The sequence below is a fragment of the Diadema antillarum genome, unplaced genomic scaffold (genome assembly GCF_040938485.1).
Source record: "Diadema antillarum isolate AM-2024a unplaced genomic scaffold, OU_Dant_1.0 seq00001970_RagTag, whole genome shotgun sequence".
Classification (NCBI taxonomy): Eukaryota; Metazoa; Echinodermata; class Echinoidea; order Diadematoida; family Diadematidae; genus Diadema; species Diadema antillarum.
This window is the reverse complement of record NW_027272629.1, coordinates 164,233-189,295: the sequence shown is the minus strand read 5'-3', so window position 1 is coordinate 189,295 and position 25,063 is coordinate 164,233. Positions and strand designations below refer to the sequence as shown.

The window sequence follows — 25,063 nt, the reverse complement described above, 5'->3', positions numbered from 1 at the left end:
CATCTCGTGTAGTCAGGGCAAATACTCTTGACGTGTTATATACAGAATCATGTAGACACAGACATACGATTCTACACCGTCATCTACATTAAGCTTTAAATTGCATTACATGAAAGAGGGGTTGTATCGTGAAAACTCGACTTCGCTAATGCCATATACATGCATTCCGATACAATTCATAAATCGTCTGATGGAATTACGCTAATGCAATAAAATGTTGCAAGCAATGAGACTAAACACTGCACTGTAGACATCGTGTTGGCTCATGTACATTCTCTCTATTTACTGTCAACGAATTGTTATAGGTAGGTCTACTCTGGGCACATTTTGTCTGTCTGTGTCAAAAAGAATTTATCCGTGTGCTGGCTAAGAATAATTGTCATCGTTAATTATATGTATTGATCAAAGCAAATACAAGAACACGACACGAACTCAGATTACTTCATTATTATGTTACGGCATATGGCATATTGTTTCTTTTTATAAATGCGAAAACTATACTTAGAAATAGCTAATTGTCATGATCTGTGTACAAACAAAAACGTGCTGAGGAACAATGTTGATGCATACAAGCATATAATAGAATTCATTCAGTCATCTTCGAATGTATTGTTTGATTACATTGACATGTTGAGCTCCACATTCATTGTATGGAAAAACATAATCATGTATTTTTGCAAAATTGCAGGCTACCATTCAGAGGTACATGATGAAATATATTCTGCAGCGTCACGTTCCATAAGGTTGACTTGCATTCCTTCGGAAAATCGACAGCAATTTCAGACTTACAGCGGGATTTCGCTATATTGAGAGATGACCGTCAGCTGTTTACACAAATCCATTCTCAAATTACGCGGAAACACCATATTTATGTTCCTAGACAATTTACATTGCACAGAGGGAACTCCCTGCGAAGAAACTACCAGTGTATAACTGAACGAAGGAAAATTGTTATATTGCAACGTATAAGTATCTCTGGTGTAAAAAAAAAAAACAACTAAATCGTCCTGAATTAAAGGTAAGAGCCTAATACAATATACTCAATATGCATATTGAGCACATTGTTCAATGTGATGTCTACTATTTGGAAAAAAAAAATGATGGCTGTTTTATGAAATACAAACATTGCATTTTCAGTTTTGCTTACAGCCTAAAGTGAGATTACATAAACCGTATATCATTATTTTTCAAGTGACGTATTCCATTTGTAGGACTATTTCCAATTATATTTATTTGTATTTGAAGTGCATATTTCTTTGGTGTAATAATGCATTATTTGACATTGTTGATGATTGTTTTACATTGATATAGCTGATTCTGGGTGCATGCACTGGTCGGGGAGGAAGGCCTCGGGCCTCGGTGATTCAGTTTGCCTTTTCACCACATCCCTTATATCATGTAATTAGATTTTCTATTTGTATTTTATGTTGAAATTCCAAATAAATGATGATGATGATTAAGATGATGAAGATGATGACGCAAATAATGATAATAGTAATAATGATAGTAATAATAAAATTGGAGAGGGGGTAATAATTCTTATAAAATAAGCCTTGTGCAGACGTATGTACAATATACTTGGATATTTTCCCTTTCCCTTGTTAACAAGGAAAGGAATTGGATACTAAAGTAGTCCAAACATTAGACTCGCTATGATGGTAATACACCCCTATAAAAAAGAGCTAGCAAACAGAATTCAAAGATTAACAAAATGAATTAATCCTGAAGGATAAAAGCAGTGGCAACAAAACTTAATATCAAAGGGGCTTAATTAAAGGTAAAAGCCTCATATGATATGATCAGTGTGATACATGCATTAATTGGGGGAATAATCATTTTTACTAGATACACATTGTGCAAACGTATGGACTACTTGATCTTTTTTAATGCCTCCGCCACGAAGTGTCGCCGGAGACATAATGTTTTCGAGTTGTCCGTCCGTCCGTCCGTAATTAATTTTGTGTACGGCGTAACTTAAGAACCGTAAGAGGTATCCAAATGAAACTTGGCATAATGTGTGTATGAGTGGACGAAGTTGTGCCTATCAACTCTTGGTCGCACATGCTTAAGGTCAAAGGTCAAGATCAAATTCTTAAAATTTCATTGTTTCATCCATAGCTATGAAATGCGTCACGGTTTTTTTTCCTGAAACTGTAGTGCATACATGCATTACCAGATCAAGATTTTTTGGAGGCCATGGGGTGAAAGGTCAAGTGCAAATACCAAAATGTCACTTTTTTCCCTCCATATCTCGGAAATGGGTCAAGATATCTTCATGAAACTTGGCATATATGTGTACGAGTGGACGAAATTGTACCCTTCAACTTTTGACTTCACATGATCAAGGTCAAAGGTCAAGGTCAAATTAAAATTTCACTATTTCATGCAAACCTATGTAATGTCTCCTGTTTTTTCTTGAAATGTAGTGGATACATGCATTACGAGATGAATATTACCTAGGGAAAGTTGTGGGTCATGGAGTCAAAGGTCAAGTGAAATATGCTAAAATTGCACTTTTTTCACCATACATCTCAGAAATGGCTCAAGGTATCCTAATGAAACTTAGTGCATATGCATGTACTTTTTGCCAGTGATCTTTTATGACTTTCTGGATCAAAGGTCAAAGATCAAGGGGTCAAAGGTCAGGTTAAAATGCTAAAATTCCACTATTTGATACTGTTCAAAATGAAACTATATCTCCATACATTGATGATTACTCAATGCATACTCCGAATATGACTAGGTATAAATATGCATGCATTACCGCACAATGATTCTGTAAGGAGAGATTTTGGCCATGGGGTCAAACGTCAACTGTAACTGTTCAAAGGTCACAATTTCTCCCATATTTTGATCTGCTCTCTTAAACAATTTACCCATCCGTCCAAATAAACCCAGTTCACGGAAAGTAAACACTCAACGCATTTATTACAAACATGTTATTTATTTATTTATTTATTTATTTATTCATATATTGCAAGTTAAGTGAAACTGTCATCTCACATTGTCAAGACGACCTCTATAGACCTGTTTGGATAACCATGTATTATGGGGAAGCATACAAGTCGCCATAGCGACATTTCTAGTTTTGTTTGTTTTCCTTTCCATTCAATATGTTGACAAGGAAAAGAATTGGATAGTCCATACGTTAAACTCACTATGGTAGACCCCTAGAATAGCTAGCAAACAAAATTCAAACAATAACAAAACAACAACAACAACAACAAAGCCCAAGAGTAAACCCTGCAGAATAAAGACATTGGCAACAAGATTGAATATTGTGGCTTATAGCGACGTCCACTGGTTTCACTTTAATACTGTTGTCACTATATAGGCCTGTATATTGTATACGTAGGGTCTGAACTGTCCCTATTTTCCCCAGAGCCAACAGGATGTCATGAGTAAGGAGTGAAAGCTGGGAGAATGGATCTAAAGCCATCTACTTCCTTTTCACCCGGCACAATCAGACAACATGGAACTGTTGGAGATTACCCCAGTCTCTGACATTATAGAATTGCATTTCGATTGAGATTACATGCCATCACGTGGGAGACATTTATTTTATCGGCACTTCCTTTTCATACACAATACCATTGGCTCGCAAAAGCTTAGGTAACGGACAATGCATCTTTAAAAGTCTAAAAGCTTGGGTTGGTTGTTTTATAGCATGATATATATAATCCATATGAAAGATAATTGATATCTTCCCTAGCAACCGATATTTAGTTCACATCATTCGTCGTACTGTTTTATATATCAGTGAAACATAGTGTCTCAACTTCGAGCAACTTTCCAGTTGTTGTTATTGTTGTTTATGTGTGTTTACTCTATATGTTAACCTGTAATATTCTTTATTGGGTTAATTTGCTGTTGTTGTTTGCCCGAATATAGTAGCATTGTATATGAAACATTGAGAATGTTTAATAGATTATTGTCACGTTTATCGTCGGTATCATTTTGTCGGAAAGATTGTGAACATGGACAACTGGAATCTAGTGTGACGTGAACCAGTTGACACTCCCATAGAAAACTCATTTTACGTTCGAGACTTTCGCGTTGCTTTTGAATATTAGCGTTGTTATAGGAGCTGATTTCAAACGATCAACACACACATTATACACAACATAACAGAAGTATCAAACAGGTTAAATAGCCTCCTGTCAACCCAAAGGCTAACTGAAAAAACCCCGATTTACATTTCATGACTGAACCATATCCTGCGGTCAGTGGACTTTACACTGCGACTACACAAGGTGAGAAGTATCGGAAACAACAGCAGAGCGGGACAAATAGTTTCAACAAGGACACGAAGCCCTTGCACTTGTTTTTCTCCTAAAAAGATATGCGGCTAATGATTGTGCACTAAAAAAAATGCACAAGAAAAATCAAACGCTTATTAAGCTACAAACCACAAATTCTTGGGAATAGATTCTGAAAAGGGATTACATCTTTCCTCAGAATTGAAAGGTGCGTAGTTGCCAGAAGAAATATGTTTGATCATTTGGGTACAGATAGTTTGGGGAATGTATTCAGTGAGTGAAAAAGCTAGTTTTGTGTACAGTGTGTACGGCTGTCCTCCGCATTTGCATTCTCTGTCATCATTCTTTATACCATGATTCAAAATATTTCCACCATGTTTGCAAAGGGAAGGGACTGTCGTTAACGAAATATCCTTTCGTACTGTGTGTGATTGTTCTTCCATCCCCACCTGCTTTCAGTAAGCGAAAAGTTTAAGGGTGTGGCCAGATACTCGAGGAGTAAGATGGCAGCAGCATTTCCTGAAGGAGGAAAACGTTCCCTTCCTATTATGATGGTTTCTCGTTTTGGATCTAGCAAACGTGATAGTGTAACACAGAGACAGAGAGAGAGAGAGAGAGAGAGAGAGAGGGAGAGAGGAGGGGGGAGACAGACAGACAAGAGAGGGAGGGGAAAGCGAAATAATCTGATGAGACAATGACACGTATAGCAGCAGAAATTGTGTGAGCAGCCTTTACTATTTTTGTCAAAGCAAAATTGACAAATGGCAGCCAGAAAAGTTTTACAAAAATGAAAGTTTTACACGTGACTTTATTTCATTTATCTTCGTAGGTCGATTTGAATAAAAATCGGAAGCAGTTATCTTATTGGAATACGTCACCATGCTTGCTTTTGGTGTGTCGTAGTTCATGTACTTGTCTTGTATCTTGCTCGTTTGTGCTGTCAGTCTCGTCTGTGCTGGATCTTTGCGTTTCATTTAGTGTATCAGCCCTATGAATATATATGAAAATGTAAACTTATGTATGTATTCATTTTTAATCTGGTCAATTGTTCAAGCAATATGAATTTGGTTTTGGTGACAATGAATATCTTCCCTTTTCGTTAAGTACATTGTATATTGCAACTGGGGGGCCCACAATCTACAAGCTTCACATTTTCAATGGGTCCCCCATCTCCATCCTCTGATTGATTTATCACTAAATGCTTGTTTGTTTGATACCCTTCTAAAGTATAATGTACCTCCTTTTTTTTTGATTACTTATGTTAAAATTCTTTACTTTCATGTACACTGTGCATATATGTATGTTATTGATTATATTGCGATGGAGAAAAATAAAATGAAATGAACTGGACTGAACCATTTTCCATTCTCACTGCTGGACACGTCCTCACTTTGAGAATATATTTTATTTACAAGCTAATTTATACTTCTATTTTTCTACAATTTGTTTTGTCCTATAAACTTTGTGGAATTTTAGAGCACCTGAAAATGACTGGTACCACAGTGAATATTTGACACATTTTCAATCAACCCCTGAAAATAACACAAGATATTATGTTATTGCATATAAGCACCTTCAGACTTCGGGCTTTTCTGCCGAGGAAGGAATTGCCTTAAGGGCTGTGATGTCGACTTGTCAATGTATATTGTGCATTACGCTTTTGAATAAAAATGCAAAATTATTAAGTACATTTTTTTTTTTCACATTGGGGCTTAACGTGTGACATGACGATCATTGCCAACCATGCAAAGATTTATGTATATCAGTAAACTTCCGAGGCGCTCGTTGGCATATACAACAAAACCACCCAAAGTGTTGTTCTACAACTATACTTGTTAAATAAAGAACTGGGAACCATTTTTACCAACAATGATACACTAGTATGGCATTTAAGTACAGATTATGCCCTGTAAGCAAATTCATACACCTTACTATTTAGTAAGCTTTAGAAACATACTAGATTTTAGGCTGGCAGCATGTAGGAAATATATGTCAGATTTGTAGTAACAACTTGCTGGATGGAACAAAATGTACCAAGCATTGCGATGAATGGTTATAAGCACACGCCTATTACGCCAGTGGGACAATATGGGATCATCATGTAACTATGTAGACAATGTACTACATAAACTGCAATACATATTTGTCACCCCGTATCTCACATTCATGAACATAGAAATGTAAAATGATGATTACAAACTGAAGTGCAAGTGAATAAAAAACTTTGGATATTTAATCGTGAAAGAAATCTATCCGGTATAGGGGGCGAAACGTTCAGAGACTGCGAGGTACAAAACACAAATCAAAGTGGCAGTTGGTGCCATACAAGTCAGACGTAGACATCTTAAATCGATGGCACTCCAAAGTGATCATTCAATACTTGTACGAACACGGTGATGCTAGAAGATATCCATGCCAGTACACATTCTGATATAAGTTGTGCACATCTTCTGACACGTGTTTTCATTTTTCTATTTTCAAAGTCATGGTTTAAGTGTAAATAGGCCTACGAAGAATCGCCGCAAAGGTTCTGCCACTGTAGATTTTAAAGTGCATCACACATCTCTGTTTCAAACAGCCAATTGATAATCTTATGACTGAAGGCCGACTTTTTAAACGTTGACCCCTGAAAGCTGATAAACTCACCAGTTTCGTCCAGTTGTCCACTCAGCTCTGACCCGTTTCATGTCCATTTTCTTTTCCTAGAAGATGATTGAAAACACACAATATTGTTGATTAACAATAAGCGCATCAGGCTTTGAAGAAGAACCAGTTCTATCACAATCAATCCGTAAGTACCTCAACATGAGAGAATACTGTATACATCATGAAAGAGCAAAATAATATTCAAATCGAGCGATATGCGTGAATTATTGTCAGTGTATAAACAAGTCTATTATTACAGAGTTTACAGCGCTATGCATGTGCTACTTACCGATTTAGAAACAGCCCTTTTTCTTATTTTGATTTGTCATTCTTCATTCAGAGCTACTCCCATACAGTACTGACCTTATTCTTTTTTATCGTATACATTGTACATGAAGTAGCGCGAAGGGCTGGGGCCTGATTCATTGAAATTTGCTCTGTGTGTCACCAAGGCATGGGCCAACAGTAAGAAATACCAGGAGATTAGAGAGATGGGGTTGAGAGATGGGATTTCTATGGATGTATACAAGAATTCCACAGGTGCATTTGTGTCTTTGATGATCGTGTTTCCATGCCACCGTCTTCTTGAGCACTCTGAAGATTTCTTTTGAATGCTAACATAATGTGGGCGATATCTTGCCTGTTATTCACTTAAAGGACAAGTTCACCTTCATAAACATAAGGATTGAGAAAATGCAACAATATTAGTAGAACACATCAGTGAAAGTTTGAGGAAAATTGGACAATCGATGCAAAAGTTATGAATTTTTTAAATTTTTGTGTTGGAACCGCTGGATGAGGAGACTACTACAGCTTGTGAGTCATATGCGTACAACAGTATAAAGAAAATATAAAAGAAAATTCAACATATTTTCACTTTTTTCGCATAATAAAAGAGCAATTGACTTGCCTCTTTCTAAAGGCAGGGGGAATAATATTACCCATAACATTTATCGGTAACGAGTCGGGGGAATGTGTACTTTTTTCAAACGATGGAATTTTGTCAAATTCTCTTTATATTTTCCTTATATTGTTGTACGCATGTGACATCTAAGTTATTCATACACTGCAGTAGTCTTCTCATCCAGCGGGTACTGCAAAAAAACTTCAAAAATTCATAACTTTTGAACGGATTGTCTGATTTTCCTCAAACTTTCAATGATGTGTTCTACTAATATTGCTACATTCTCTCAATCCTTATGTTTATGAAGGTGAACTTGTCCTTTAATGATAAAGCATATAAAACGAAAGTAAATCCCTTTCAAAAATATGTGCAAAAATGTACATCTGTTCACTGTATGGTGAGTATATGATTGTATTATTGTATATTGAAAACTGCATTTATGTATAATCCGTGTATGTATATCATGTATGTATAAATGTGGATGTATATTTATGTTATTTATGTGTGTATGTATGGATGTATGTAGATATCCCTATTTGTATAAATGCCAACGGAGAGAATTTCCTATATCGACAATAAAATAAAATCTAAATCTGAATCCGAATCTGAGCTGTACGTTGTGAAAATACTTGAAACTGCACCCTCCCGGAAAGCCAATTCAATCACTTTTCTGAAACTGATAATTATGGAGTAACATGATATAATCTTCAAGTATAGTTCTTTAAAATAAAGATGTCAGATTTAATAGTGATTTTTTAAGAGTGATGTTGATTTTTATCAGTCTCAAACATATCTGATTCTTATATAGGGATGGCAACAAATAATTAGTGTCATTAAGACAGAAAAAAGTAACTACCATCATGAAGACATATCTTCCTCAGAGAGTTGCTGGTCCATTATGCAATGAAACATGAATCAATTGTCTTCCTCTGTGACGCAGATCTAGTTTGCAACATATTTACACAAATATTTAGTGTGCATCGAACATGGATCAAAGAGAATAAGCGTGTTGTGACTCCATCATCTCTTGAACCTCCTTGGAAATACTAACTTCTTGTGTCGGAGGTAGCACACCGGCATGCTCGGAAAAAAAAAAGAAAAACGAAAAAATTGTGGTAAATTACAGAAACCGTCCATTGTGCACGATTGCCGTGGCATGCACTTTAGACGCATTTTTTCCCCGTTAATTAAGCGATTTACTCGATGTGCGACGGTCATAATTAACAGTGAACCCCTACTCGGTCCGGTTACCTTCGGTAGGTCGAGAATTTGATAGTATACCCAGATGGAAAGGCTACTGATATACAAACTGACAGCCAGGCAGTCCTCTATCGATAATGAAAATGTATTCTCATTACTTAATCCACATCATCTCAGTGAAAAAATCAGCACCAAACAAACTGCGAAAGTGTGAGTGTTATGCTATCATTACCGTTCTCCCTATTCCTCTTCGTTTTTCTTTCAATATTACTCTGCTGGTTTCCTTCCTGCATTTCCACCTTTTTGTCTGGTCCTTGCGTATTTGATTTTCTCTGCCATGCATCCTAACCTGCCGTCGATCGACTCCTCTACTCTTCTGAACAAGGACCTCCTTTACACGTCTAAACAATGAGCTGCGTGTAAATGTTGCATTTCATTGCATTCTATTCACTCACTCTCTATACGTTCAGTCTTTTTGTTGACACAAGTAAAAGACGTAAAAAAGATCTTATAAGTCCTAATGGCTAAAACATGTTGAGATATTTGCTTCCCCAGGGGAGTGATGGAATACATGTGTGTGATATTCTTATTATTATTATTATTATTATTATTATCAGTCATGATATGGTTTTATGATTATTCTCGCTGCAGGAGAACAATTATCGTCGAAAAGCAGGCTGGTACTTTTGGGTTTGAGCTCCAAACATATGCCATCCACCACAAGGGGCGGAACGAAGTGGAATTGTGCACCTATGTCTGCGATGTTCAAGTAGATGGCCCTGCGTATCTGGCTGGGATGAGACCAGGTGATCTATATCTTACTCTCAATTTTGTATTTAACCCATGCGTTCAAACCCCACTTATTGCCTTTCCCGCGTAACAATGTCAACACATCTTTCCTTAATTCTTTGATTTATAAACACAACTCCTGCTATACAACTACATGTATCGCCGCATTTTACTCGTATTGCTGACACATGACTGAAGAGACAAGAGGAATATATGGTGGTGAGAAAAATATCGATGATGACGAACGATCGATATGAACTGTAGTTGATCATGATCACCTATTAAAATGTCTGTTATTTGTACGGACTTTCAAAATCTACATTTCGAATTCAATAAATTAAACACCAACTAAAAATGGGAAGAATGATAAGTCAAAACGAACATCTAGCGATAAGATATCTGCAAGAAAAGTGAAGAATTTAGGATAGTGTTTGTAACAATACAGGTTTAATGAATACATGATTCAGAATAGGTACTTTAATAAATCAGCATCACTATTCCTATAGCAATGCAGGACGACAAGTCAGGCTGTGTCATAACGTGGTAACCACAGAAAGAGTGGGACAAGGATAATGAATTTAGACGGCTCTATAGGATTGAGCATAGTGTCATCCGGTAATACTGGCTGTTATATAGACCTACTAGATTGAGTCCTCACTCGTCATCTGTTCAGAAATCGTATTAAGGATTAGGTAGAATTTGAGAGAGACTGAGTTGTTCATAGCTTACAACTGCTACACTGTCAAATTTGCGTCATTGTTATGCTGCTGAGGTACTCCTAATGAGTGATTGTGAAATATCGGTAACAGCGCAAGACGTGATAATATGAGTGTCAAAGGTCTTATGGTGACGAGATAAGATACATTACAGCACGATGTTATCTGTTAACACATGAAACTGGATGTCATTCGACTTCATGTGAAATAATTTACCCTATGATACGAGGAATGCTGCAAATTAGTGTTATGTTATTAATCATATATGCATGCATATACAAATAAGTTTCAGTTACCTATCACCTTTTCGTTTCTTTGTGCTTATAATGGCATTCATCCCCAAGTTGAATTATCCTTTCGGGTTTACTAGTATGTCAGGTTTAACCCTATAAAGCCCAAGGGGGGGGGGGGGGCACATTGTGCCCCCATACCAGATTTTCGTTTGCCACTCCTTCGTCCTTAATCCGATTTCAACCAAATTTGGTGACTTTTCCTAAAATCTTATTGCGAACATTTTTGATATATAATTTAGCTATATTTGATGTTGCTGGTTGCCATGGCAACCATAAACTGACGACCATGTCAGTCAGATTTTGCATATTTTTTCTGTTCCCATTTCATTTAACAGCATTACAGTGTATGAAATGGGTGTTTCTTGGCTGAAATTTGTTGAAGAAGCAAAATTTGAAGTAATCATGGTCCTGGAAAGTTTTTCTTATTATTTCCTTTGTTTTTATGTGATAAAGGCATAAAACAATAGATATAATAGAGATAATCGAAAACAATAATATTTTCTACAGATTGCCCTTATATTTTGAGTTATTTTGATTCCTTCACCCAGGTTATGCCTCTAATATCATTATTTTATCATATTTTCAATTTGCAATCTCAAAATTCCACTGCTATGCAAATATGAAATGTCATAACTATACATGTACCCATCCCAAACATTTCATCTCAGGTCTCATAATGTATCACTATGTTGATATCAATAGCGCCCCCGTGTGGTGACCTTGGGAAATTTCAAACATAACAAATAATACAATTCCACTTGCTTATCGTTTGTGACAAATATGAAAATGATTGGTTTATGATAAGACATATATAATGGGGATAAAGAAATTATACCGAAAAATCATGTTTTTAGCATATTTCCTATGTATTTCTTTATATTTTTGTAAATAGCGCCCTCCATTGGTGGCCTTGTGAAAATTCAAATGTACGGTCATGTAGAGTATAAGTTACTCTACCCACGTGCCAAATATGACAATGATACATCAAATAATAAAAAAGTTATATAGGGGGGGGGGGGCACAATGTGCCCCCCCCCCCTTGGGCCTGCGAGGGGTCAAAATAGCTTGGGCTTAATAGGGTTAAGTGTGTGCGTGTGTGTCACACACACACACACACACACACACACACACACACACACACACATACTGCTATAGCTTCTGACCACTGCACGAGCATTGACAATTATGGGTTTCTGGGACGAATACTGTACTAGGGCTTTCTATAGCTCAATCGGTAGAGCACCGGGCCAGCAATCCGGGTTCGAATCCCGATGGAATCCTATTTTCTTTCCTCATTTTTTCCACTTATTTATTATCAACTTCATTAGGCCAAGTAAAAAAAGAAACCAGTTTCTCGTCCTCGCGCGCATCGATTTTGGCCGCCGCATCGATTTTTTTACTATTTACTATTTTCAAAATGGCGCTGAAAATACCAAGAAATTCATAATTCTCGTCCCAGCCCGCTCCCCGCCCGCATCAACTTTTTTGATATTTACTATTTTTTCGGCCGCCGAAAAAACAAAATCGACAATTCACCTACCAATCGTGATGTCTCATTTCTAATTACGCCTTGCGTCCTCTGCTTAGCTGGAGTACAGCTGTAGCTTCTGTAGTGCGTATGTAATAACGCACGCATTTCACACTGCGAGCTCGGCAAGAAAGAATGACCCACAAAGCAGTCGAACTGTAGTTGGATGGGCGCGGCGCGCGGGCCTGGGCTGTGATGTACAGCGCACTCGGTATCGTCGTGAACGCGAGAGCGGCAACATTTTTTGCGAACAATCGCTGATATTCCACGCATATTTCGCGCATTGCTCGTATTTTTCCCCGTTTCTCATATTTTAAGCGGATGAATTGTACTGTACAAATGCTTGTGAGGATTGTATCGAGTTTGTATGTATACATTTTCATGTCATTGTGACTATGTGCATGTGTGTGCAGTGTCGGAAGGTACGGTGCCAGTGCAGTGGCCGTGCTGGCCGCGTATACGTACGTATGCGTGTCTGCAGCTGTCAGGGTCCCCATCCCCCTGATCTATCAGCCGTCTGCACGCACGCATGAACACATTCGAATGTGTAGAGGCCCAAACACTCTGCTCTGTAACGTTGCATCTGACGGCGATGTATTGTTCTATTTTGAAGAGAAAATGAATGCGCTTTTCCAGCAAATGTAGAATTATTAAAAAGGTGTATCTACAAAATAAATAACTTTTCCACGGACTCTGGTTTGTCTCGTATTTCTGCGGGATACTTTACTATGTAAATTCACGGACACGGCCGTGAGTCGTATCACACTGATACAATCATTCATCATCCAAATGATGAGTGATTATCAAATGTCTTTTTAGAACATGAAGAAACATCTTTAAATGTTTAATGCTATAATGCCATGTCAGTATCATTTTGACATCCATCTGCAATTGTACCAGCCAGTTTCTAGTTGAATGTGCTACAATTGTGCTGTGAAGAGATGCAGATACATACCATCTGTGTGGACACAAAAAGTCACAAACACCAATGATTCCATAAATAAAGCAGTGTTTTGAATATCATGGAATTTATTTCAGTCGTACATTTGTTGATAGAATGTTTTATACCTGATTCAATTAATAGCACAATACATCAGAATTGCAAGTACACTGTCACTGGTATCAGAAATGCCATTAACACTAAATACCGGTACCAGTATTAAGATGGTCATTTTCCCTTGACATAAACATCTGTAGTGTACGTAGTGGAAAGAAAAAGCAAATGTATTTTTGCATGCATGAAGTTTCATTTCAAGTATGGTACATATTATATCTATGCACAGAGTGCAGGCAAGACATACTTTTGGGACCTGGTCTCTCATAACACAGCTACCAGAGTGATATTTCATTTCATAAATTGGATATAGAAAATAGTATAGCCCTCTCTCGTTACCTTTCTCAGAATTACCGGACGAGAAACACATATTACTTTCATTTTGACAATCCTCGAAAAAAATAGTAAGATATCAAATAGTAAGGGCCTCCCTCATCGCCTTGCTCAAAAAACCCGGACGAGAAACTGCTTTCTTTTTTTACTTGGCCTTACAGTGTTGTATAGTTGGTGGTCCCAGTGACCTAAATCAATCAAATATAAGCAAACTCATCGAGTTTATAGCGACAGTGCTTGATTCACATATTTCCAAATGTGCAATAATATTAGCTTAAATAGTACACCATGTACAGTGATGTACCCGCGCCTCGTCAGGGGCCCTAATATCGTCACCCTGCGTAAAATTGCTACAAGCGCACTGTACAAAAATTTACGCCCGGGACTGTGTTCAGTACACTTGAAACTTTGCAGGGTTACCACAACCAAGCAAACTGAGGTGAAAATCAAACAGGTTTTCTTGAAAATCTTACATTTACGTATGTAAGGAATACGTGTTATCAGTATCATCACGGTCACCTGCACACGTCTTTTACGTGCTTTGTCTATGGGAGCGTGGGGTGGCGAGGTGCGGGCCCCTCCTTAGCGCACATCTATACCGCATCGTTTGCGTTTTACGACGATAGCTGCAAATTTCCGGTATCGATCATTGAACTTGGAGTTCCATTTGAATCTTTAGCATTTTTCCTTTATGTGAGTGGGATTGCACAGAATTTCAGTGACTTAGTGTGATTTAAACGTGCATAAACATTAATTATGACGAAGTGCGGGTCACTCAAGTATACTTTCGTCTAATACAAAATGCTGTCGTGTATCCGGGCAATTACCCCCAGAGGGCAATTACCCCCCGGCTAAATATTGGTTAGTGGTAAGGTTAGAGTAAAGATTAGGGATAGGGTTAGGTATAGGGTTAGGATTAGGTTCAGGATTAGAATTAGGATTAGGACCAGGAGAAGGGTCCGACTTAATTGCCCAGGGGGTAATTGCCCTATAATTGCCGCTATAATATCGTGTTTGTAACAAAAGGCTACATTTTTTTTATTTCCAAAGGAGGCACATAATACTTCTGTTGTTTATTTATTGATTTTATTTACCTCTTCTACGTTGGCTATCTGCAATGATGTGTCCCCATGCTTTCACCCACTCGGACATTAGAATTGTCTTGGTAACTTTTGCCAAATTTTACCTTGGTAAGGGTAACTACCCCGACATTACCCCAACAGTCCTTCTGTTAAAACGGTACTCCTCGCTCTCTCCTGCGGTTTTATTGCCCGAAGAAAGGAATTTTGTTCTCCGGACGTTCTCCCGACGTTGTCAGGGTAAGGTCTGTTAAAACAGGGCTTTAGAGAGGCAAAACGCAGACGCTTTGTGGAATGTAATTGAGCGCTAGCAACTATGCTCCAAAAATAGTATGATGATGCCTTCCGCGGTGTGTTGTGAACGTTGAAGATTTGCGGTTGTACCATGTGTTTAAAGTCCTGAAGAAGACTGTTGAGAATGACAGAGGGGAGCTTAGTGATTCTTTCAGGACAGGCGTCGCAGGCCACCCGTGATATCAAAGGAACTGCTCTCATCATCGTCTACTTGATTACTCTGTCTCTCTTACTTAACGTATGTTTCACTTGGAATTGATTTCTGAGCAATAAAAGGACGTCTTTCTTCACTCATTTGTTCTCTTTCATTTCCTTCTACGACTACATCATTACGTGAAGTAACACTTGAACTACTCTTTCAGTTCTGCTTCTTTCCCTCTTTCATTAAATTCTTACATGTGCACATCTTTCCCCGTATCCGTCCTTAAAAGGGAATTCCACACGATTTTCATTATTTCACATCATGTATAGTACATAAATCAACAGCGCCATGTATGGATTTGTGGGTTTTGTTGTGGTCCTATAGAACGGAGAAACCAATACTCTGAAACATCCAAAACAAATTACAATTCCATCACAATACAACTTGCTTAACAAGTTCACATGTGTAAAATTTATGCAGGCTTTCTTCTTTTTTCTGCTTCATTGAGCCCCCAGTCTTGCATGCCTATGGTGAGGCTTCCATGTCATGTTCATTGTTATTTATTATAAATTTTGCAAGCATTCTCATTCCTTATCCTGATCACTATAAATTCTGAAACTCTGTACCCAGTATAACCAATTCATAGTTACTCAAATGTAAAAGTCTGAAAACCATCCTGAGGTCTCCTTTAAAAGTATTCTCAAAATTACCTGACTTACATTGTCATGCTTATGGGATCTTAAAGCTCCTCTCTAGTCTATTGGTGCATTACAGTTGATCTAAACAGTGTGCCCTCGTGCGCGGTTCTATCATTTATTGATTCCCGAGCTGGATATTTTAAGTCCAATCCCCATCTCTCTCTCTCTTATCGAAAATTTCTCCCTAGGTTATTTTTTAATATTGTTGATTAAATTAGAGCAGCACACACGAGGTAGAGCAAAATTGCAAAGACAGTCACATCGGAGTCATGTGACTTTGGCATTACTGTTCTGAAATTCACTGTTGCTAGGAATAATAACTAATAGTTTTCTGAAAATAGACATCAGTCAGGTAAATGATGGTATTTTCTTCATCTGCATTTTATGTTCAAATGTTTCTTCTTGGAGGATGAGCAACGACATAGTATTCTTCATGGGTAATTGGCAGAGTCAAAAAGAAAATAAGATATCCTAGAAAAGGTATAGTACCTGCTATTCCTGGTCAAAAAAAAGAAGAAGAAGAAAGCACAAGAAAAGTATGGCAAACTTTGAGAGAGATAATTCTATAATTGTCATTTTGTATGTAGGCTTTCGAATTATTCTTCTAATTTTGCTATCATTTCTCTTAATCTTAAATTGCATTTGTTTTTCTAGCTTTATTCGTATAATACTAATATCTCAGTGGAATTCTACATTAAATGTAGCAGTTCGTGTATTTTAAGGAAGCTGCGCTGGCTCGTCAACCATGATGCTAACTTCCTTTTTCCAGCAGGCTGATCCCAAGCGTCTCACTGGGGAATTCTGGGCGGTCCTAAATAGAACAACGTCTTTGCATGCGAAATGACTGTTCAACGAAGTCTGTCTCCAACTTCTTTGTTCGAACTGACAAAGCAGAGAAAAGAAGAACCACTCATCCAATTTCCGCACCATGCTGATGCAACTGGTCTGCATTAACGACTAGGGCATATCACTTTCCTTCTCATCATCTTTCTATTTTATCTATTTCGGGTCATACTGTCTTTGACGTTGAAAACAAAGTGCGTCTCTCAGAATTAAAAAGCGAAGTCATGTCGGTAGTATATGAAAGTCAGGCATGGGAAAAGGTAATATAATGGGTTAAGGAAACAAATCGTGACAGGCCTGTCTTTGGCGGGTCAGGTATATTTGAGATGTGAAGAGCAGCAGGTGCCTTAAATCAAAGTGTCACTGAAGGAAACACCAGTGGCTGGAAATATAGTGCAATATTGTCGATTGATGTGACGTTATGCGGTGCACAGCTATTTCATGCAAAATACTCTTCCATCCTTTATGATCCTGAACGTCATAAAATAATACGATGTGCTGATTGCTGGTATTCCATTATAATCTTTAAACTTTTACATTTCGGAAGTCTTTACCAACTCTTGCCGATTTCATAGCCACGGATACAGTTACCAGTCAATATCACACCCATACATTCACCTTTTTTGTGACTGACATGAATAGAAAGTTCTCACGCAACGATAAGGACGTCATGATCACATTTCATGTCTCTATCTTTATGTCACATAATATTTGTGTTGCTTATTCTCACAATTATTGAGATTCGCCTGTTCTCCGTTCTGTGTCGAGGAACTTCTCTCATCCTCGTCTTAATTTCAAGTTTCACTTGTTCACGCACACTGGAGTTTAGTTCAAATTGTTTGTAGTGATATGATACATAAATTATGCGAACAGCAGTTTGTATGGGTTTTTTTTTTCGGGGGGGGGGGGCGATGGGGAGAGGCAATGTAATGACTTTTAGCTTAGCCGTCAAACACTTGATTTATTATACTTTATGGTAGCATAATGCTGTAAGATACAAAGAAGTACAATCGGATCGTGTGCCGTCTACATTCTCACCAGACACTCGTATGGAACTAATTGACGTTGATGTGATCATAGGAAACGCATTGTTAGGAACACAGCTTTTCATAACCTAGCTTGCCAAAAGTCGGATCATATTCCCGATTGCTTTGCCCCATTACTGGAAGACGCATGAACAAAGTACCATGTTCATATGCACGATTTGACTTATCCATGCTACATGCAGACAAACCAAATAAATTTGCGGTGTATCGTATTTTTTATATATATCAAGAATATCACAGTAATGTTGTTTTCTATTTTGCATCCACACGTAAAGCATTCACAAAGTAAAGGATTCTAAAAAACAAACATATTAGAATAAAATAGAATATGAGAAGAAGCAACTTCAGTGTGTATTGATTACACACACGAACGTTTGTTTTGTTTTGTTTTTTATCAAATGAGTGCCATATTCTGTGTAAGACTAAAACAAAAAATAGAATGTGACTGAGTTTATGAGGTCGCTACGCTCTGCGTATCCGTCGAATTTCTTGATTTTTCTTTCACTATTTATCAGTAACTTGAAGAGTTCCAACAATTAATTCCTTCATTATAACGAGCTATAACAAATATTTTGATTCATTTTGAGCTAACCTCCTCTAATATTTGAGACCAATGTAATCATACGTCAACAAAAGCTTAAACCTGTATAGTCAATGAAAACTTGGTAGCATGCATTGTGAAACTATGTGGAACGTGCGATAGTGCACACAGTGAAAGGATGCCAAGGGAAAAATACCGAAGTCTTAGCAAAGAAAACATTTTCCTGCAGTTAGTGACTAACCAGTATGTGAGAGAATGTTACTTATTTTGATAGTTTGGTTTGCTTTCTTTTGCTCTCAGGAGATATCATCTTGTCTGTAAATGGAATATGTGTGGAACATGCGTCACATGAAACCATCGTCCATCTTATCACTGTATCTCCTAATTCACTCAGGTAAGTCACGCATATCTTTACAGCTTCTTCCTATAGCTGTACATATATTTCATTATCACTTATACGGGAGGCAAAAGTGAGAGGGGCAGGCATTCGTTGCACGGACAAATTGAACAGATCAGGCATGCAATGTAACAAATGTACCGGAGACTAACAATGAGAACATGTTTTATTATCACACATTAGTTCCTGTCGTCAACCCTCTCCCTCTTCCCCAGGAATTCGGAATGCGAGGGGTTGATTTTCGTATGAAACATTATGTTTCTGTTTTACACAAACCAAAACTGTCAAGATATCAAAATTGAAGAATTGTTTCTTAATGCCACCGTTTACTATTGGGAGCAGTGACTAAAAAATTTCACATTTGGTGTCTATGTCTAGTTCAGTTGTATCACAAAACATCCTATCATTAAAAAAAAAAATATAAAAGGTCGCAATAAAGCTACACATATAACTAGATATCACTAATTTTATCAATAAACCATAACTGTAGACGGTTTACTTTAGAAACGATTTTGATAAAACTATTGTTCACAATTTTGTATATCTAACAATACTTAACAATGATTACACATTTTTCACATTGGTTGTTTCTATTCATAACTCACATTTTAGAACTATTTTGACGCATTAAAGCTGTGTTTTTTTTTTCACTGCAAATGGTAAATAGTGGCTTTAAATGATAATGCATTGCACGAAGGCCTGCCATTGAAAGCGCGAAAAAAAAAGCACACACACCTAAGAACATGCAGTTTATTTACTAACATGTTCAAAATTTATGCGTGCCTCTTTTCTTGATTACCCGAACGCTTGACCGAGGCTAACATGAGATAGCAACAGTATTTGTATGCAAATAGCACTCCAAGTATTGACATGCACTGTGCATGATTATGCAGGTTGATGGGATAGGTGGTTACTACTGTAGAATAGATCCTTGAGGAAAATTATTGAATTCATTAGTAAATTAGCGTATTCACTGAAGCATATCCTAGCTTCGAGACATTGGAAGAGTCACTTATTTCAACACGTTTATTACTGACATTATCCCGTGTCTCGTGCGTAATTGGACGCAGGAAACGTTCGTCTGTTCCCACATAACAACCGCCGTTGGTGAGCCAGGTGCACCGCAATATCTCCACAACAAAGGGATGCACCTATGACAGTGCTATCTCACTACACACAGGTCCAACGGGAACGCTCTGCCCACACTGTCACCATTTTTATATTCTCTCACCTCTACATGATTTTGTAACGTTTGAATCTGTGCCACTAAAATGATGAAGTGCAATTCAATGTCATGTTTATATTGACTTCAGGTAATAGAGACAAATTCTATGAACACTATGGTAAAAGTTTTTAAAAAATCGATCTAAGTAAGAATATCAAAGTTCCGAATGTTTTCACCGTTTCGGGTTATTTACTCTTGTCGACTTTTGTCTTCATTTTGAAATGCATTACCGTTTATCCAAATACCACTAGTGTCCTACTCGGAAATCAGCCGACTAGCACCTAGAAAACCCAGCATATTCCGAGCGCCTAAAAGACAAAAAAAAAATAAAAAAATCAGACATCATATACCATATATACAGAATTCCTCAGCGAACACTTAGAGACAGTACACTTCATTCATTAGCACCAATAAAGTTGAATAATTGTTGTTTCTCTTTGTTTTCCAATGCTTGTGTTGTCATTTCCTTTAACTCTTTTGTTTGCTATTGTTTTGTTATCTAGAATAGTTTATGATATCTGAGGAAGAAAAGAAAAATATCTTCTGACAACACTTTACATTGTAGCAACAAAAATAAGTAATTGGAAGCAGCAATTTTTGGTGTCGTTATTCAGGAATAAGTGCTTAATCTTCGTAACATTAAACCCGATAGGGTCTTGAAAAGAAAAATATTTAGAGTGAACATTTCATGGACCAAACTAATCATTTCAATTTCATACTTACCCGACACCCTGTTCAATTCTTAACTTTACACAATATCCCGTGTTCATAAAAGTAATTTAAAGTCGATTAATAGATGAGCGGAAGTACACAAAAGGCTACAGACCAAAATGGTGTTTGGCCTGTGGCAAGCACTTTGTATTTTCGTTCGGTTCAATCATTCTAATACAATTCTAATAGACGATTGCTCTCAGCGTATGTTTCTTTACGCGAAGTATTCAAGATTCCTTGTTTTTGAATGAAATAACATTTATTTCACATAAGTATTTCGCATGCGTCAGTAAGGAATTCACGATTATTCTGAATTGTGTGGTAAACATTTATTTCACATAAGTATTTCACATGCGTCAGTAAGGAATTCACGATTATTCTGAATTGTGTGGTAAACATTTATTTCACATAAGTATTTCACATGCGTCAGTAAGGAATTCACGATTATTCTGAATTGTGTGGTAATTACGTTATTCACAAGATTCTGGTTCCGACAACCATGAACGAAAAGGGATAGGTATTACATGAAAGTAAGGAAGGATTAGCGGACTGAGCAAAACTGATTCAATGTTTTTTTTTAACCATTCATTTAGTTTTCTTGAAGACTTGTCAGAGTTACAGTGCGATTGTGCTCTATGTTGAAATCGTTTTTGATAAATGAGAATGGCATCGATCAAACAAAACGATAGAAGTTTAGATGAATTGAATACTAAACAAGAAAGCTAGGTGTTCAGTCATACATGGCAAGGTGAAGGTGGCGACGTTGCAATAACCTAGTACGCTTGCTTTTAATAGGAAATGTGTCGTATTTGAAGTGTTAACAAACAAACACATAACTCTATAACGTGTAAAAAACAATAGAACAGATAGTTGTACGTATCTAATTTGCATGTGTGGTTTGCCACTAATAGTACTGTGATGCGATGATATTTCTTAGATATTCTTTTACGTCTACTCTTAATGGTACTATTACGGCTCTGTGTTTATAATTCTCTGTTCTACCGTCGAAAATTTGAATGACAACAACTTTTTAAAATATTTTATATTGGGGGGGGGGGGGCAAATGTTCGTTTTAACCTTCCAAGTCTCAGGAATGATGTTAGTTTGCCCTTGGTGCGACATTTAGCATGATTTTTTTTAAATCAAATATTCAACGTTGATTTTATCTCTTTCAAACCATCCTTCCTGAGGCAGGACGGAATAAACAGTGATCAGCGATTACAAGACAGTAGTTTACACATCACAATGTCGTAGTCAGCTATCTCAAGAATTCTGTAAATTATTGACCTGACAAGTGTCTGAGATATACAAATTTTTGACAAGAATTTTGCCAAATCTCGGATGTCAAGGATTTGAATTTTATACGAAGGCATATATATATAAAAAAATCTTCTCTTCTATTTGTCCACTCAGGTAGTCTGAGTGCTTGTAATTTGCCTATATTTCGTCAAAATTGTTTTTGCGTAATGCGTGTAGTGATCTGGAAACTAGAGATCATACTCGAAGAACATGCAGTGCGTCACATCAGACTAATTTGTTTCCGTGTGATAATACCTACCAAGGGTATGACCCTTGCCTGAAAGATCCTACTCAAGGTAGCCAGCCTAGAATCATTGAAGTTGATGAACTCTTGGAATATGAACAGCATGGGAAGGTCGAAAGGACTTGTTTCTGCGTTATTGACTCATAAACCCATGAAAAACAAAATTCTTGCGGTTTTATAGAATGATGTGAGTGATAATGACTTATCAGAGTTGGATCGAGCATCATCCATATTCCTTCGTGGCTGTATTATACAGTCCTTGAGATTCTTACTTCATACTGATATTGCGAGAGACGTTGTATTAAGATCTATCAAGTTATAAGTCAGAGATTTTGCGCTTGAAAATCACGTTATTAGTGTGTTTTTTGCTTGCTTTTTGTTCATCTCAGTATTTCCTGTACGGTGCCAGCTGCAACTTGTTTCTGGTCCTCGATTTGACGATAAACTTCTAAGTCTTGTCTGTTTGTGTTCCCCCTCCCATTATTCGTCCTCCCAATCCATATTAATCGGTTCCCCTTTATTCGTTGATTTATTGTGCATAGCATTATGCAAATATGCAATATTATGCTATTACAATCGTAAATGTTAGTATGTAATTGTCAATACAACAACGTCGGATTTGTCTTTGTCTTAAATGTTACACTTAATGAATGTTGTTTATAATTAATATGAAAGTGAAGTGTTTGTTCCCTTGTGCCATGACAGCCAATTTTTCAACCCTCATAACCTTGAGTTAACCTCACACGTGACGATTCATTTCAAGCAGTGTATATGATCATAGTGGCAACGTAGTTTATACAATATTCTCAAAAATTATTCAAATTCATGAAATTCTTCCGTCGAGATGCCTGTCCGGAGATGAGCCCCGTTTTATCAAAATATAAAATCGATTTTAAATTTCCTTACCACACAGGCTGGTATAGACTTACAGTTTAAATCAACTTTATAATCAATTGTAACTCTTCATAAAACAGGGCCCAGGAGGTCGTAGGTTCGAATCCTGCTCGAGTATGTACGCCCATGATTTTTTATCATGGCTACTACTAAAACACTGTGGGATCAATGCAGTGCTTATTTACGTCGATGTAGGGCAATTTGTCAATCAGTTGCAATTCTCCAAAATTGTTGCAAGTGTTTACACAGTGTATCACTCTGTTTTCTCCACAGACTGGTGCTCCTATTTGAGGATTGTGTAAAGAAAGTGGAACACAACAAAAGGCTTGTAAAATTGAAGGTAAGTTATGCAATTGCAATCTTTACATCCGACTTTTGTCACAAGTCGTTCCAGTGAAAAGAAGGACTGAAGAATTTACATCAGATTTTCTTTCATCAGTCAAAGAGAATATAGACAACACAATTTTTCAATGTTCCATATCCATGAGTTAATTCCCACATATGGCATGGAATCACTATATATAATTTGTCTTTTTCATAACATGTTCCCAAACATCAGGATTTTCAAAGATACAACAGAATAATTACGACTGGTTGATTCTGTTCATCAAAACGTGTTTGCTTTACAGCATACCTAGAATGATAAGTCAAGGCATTATACGGTACTCTCATCACGAAATAAATAATGTATCTCCTTAAATAGATTTAGGGGAAAAATAGTATAGTTATGAATTTGACATCCAATATGACGTGATGAATGATTTGAAATTTGCATTTTTACACGCCACTAATGTCACGTCTAAAACTAGGTATTAAAAAATTCCTTTACGTTCTGTTAATCCACAGAGGATGCTCTATGATAAGAAGCTCGCGTATAGGGCCCTCCAGGCGCAAGAAAAACGAGTGATGCTCGGTCTAGCGCGATACGAGCTTAACAGTATGACATCGCTAGCCTCTGATGACAGTGGTTTCTACTCTTCACCTGGATCATCACATCTCAGCAGCAAGTCTCAGTCTTTGAGCTCTATCAGTTCGGGCGGATTCACTCTATCACAAATTCCTGGGAATGAAAGTCTAGAACAAATCGCTGTTCTGGATGTGTGACGCATTGTCACTCTAGCTGACATTTGAGACTTTTCTTCGCTTCGACAGACAATAATGCAGAACACCCATCACTGCCTATCTCGAGAGTTCCTCGCATGTGAATCGAATCTCCGTAGGCCCCTACTTCCTGTATTTTCATCAGCATAAATGAAAGGAAAATGTCAACATGAAAGAGCAAGTAGAGAGCTCGAAATTATAGCACTGAAGAACGCGAATGTTTGTGAGGACAATTTGCATCCCATCATAAGGCACTACAATTAAAAAGAAACACTCAATGTAGGCCTAAGTCCTATTCAACGCAGAATATGACAAACTCATACATAAATCTGCAATACAGCTAGCTAAAGTGACAAAAGCTCTAACGTCTTTAAAGCAGATAGTTAATTCTCAATTAAATGGAGAGAGGGTTGATGTAACAGCAATGAAATGATCAGCTGCATTCGTATTTGTTGCCTCACGAAGACAATACGAAGGAAACAAGAAGCTGCCAGATTGGAAGGCAACCTGCAATGCTATTGTATCATAGAGCGTACATGGAGATGCCAAATTCGAAAAGCTCAAGTGTTTCTCATTAGTTTGTCACGGTGACGTGAACATTATAAAAAGCCAGTCTCGGAGCAGCTTCTCCAGTCACTCTTGAGCAGCAATGCTCCTAAAACTTTAATCACAATTAATCACAACTCAGTTCAGAAACAAAATGGAAATTCCGCCTTGGTTTGGCCATTTGTATCCATTTTGGGTCAGTGTGCATGAAGCCAGCTTTCAAAAGAAAGAAGGTGAAAAAAGAAGAAGTCATAATTTAGACCTGCCTCGACCAACAGCTT

General features: G+C 37.3%; 1 protein-coding gene across 1 annotated transcript in view; it reads left to right on the top strand.

Moving 5' to 3' along the window:
- Positions 1-24,239, top strand: part of LOC139713449 (protein TAMALIN-like) — a 32,872-nt gene extending 8,633 nt beyond the window's left edge. Inside the window, exons 3-6 of the mRNA XM_071625178.1 lie at positions 9,661-9,815; positions 18,666-18,759; positions 23,409-23,475; positions 23,982-24,239. Coding sequence (XP_071481279.1) covers positions 9,661-9,815; positions 18,666-18,759; positions 23,409-23,475; positions 23,982-24,239 — 574 coding nt within the window. The remainder of the gene's footprint in view (positions 1-9,660; positions 9,816-18,665; positions 18,760-23,408; positions 23,476-23,981) is intronic.
- Positions 24,240-25,063: the final 824 nt, after the last annotated feature.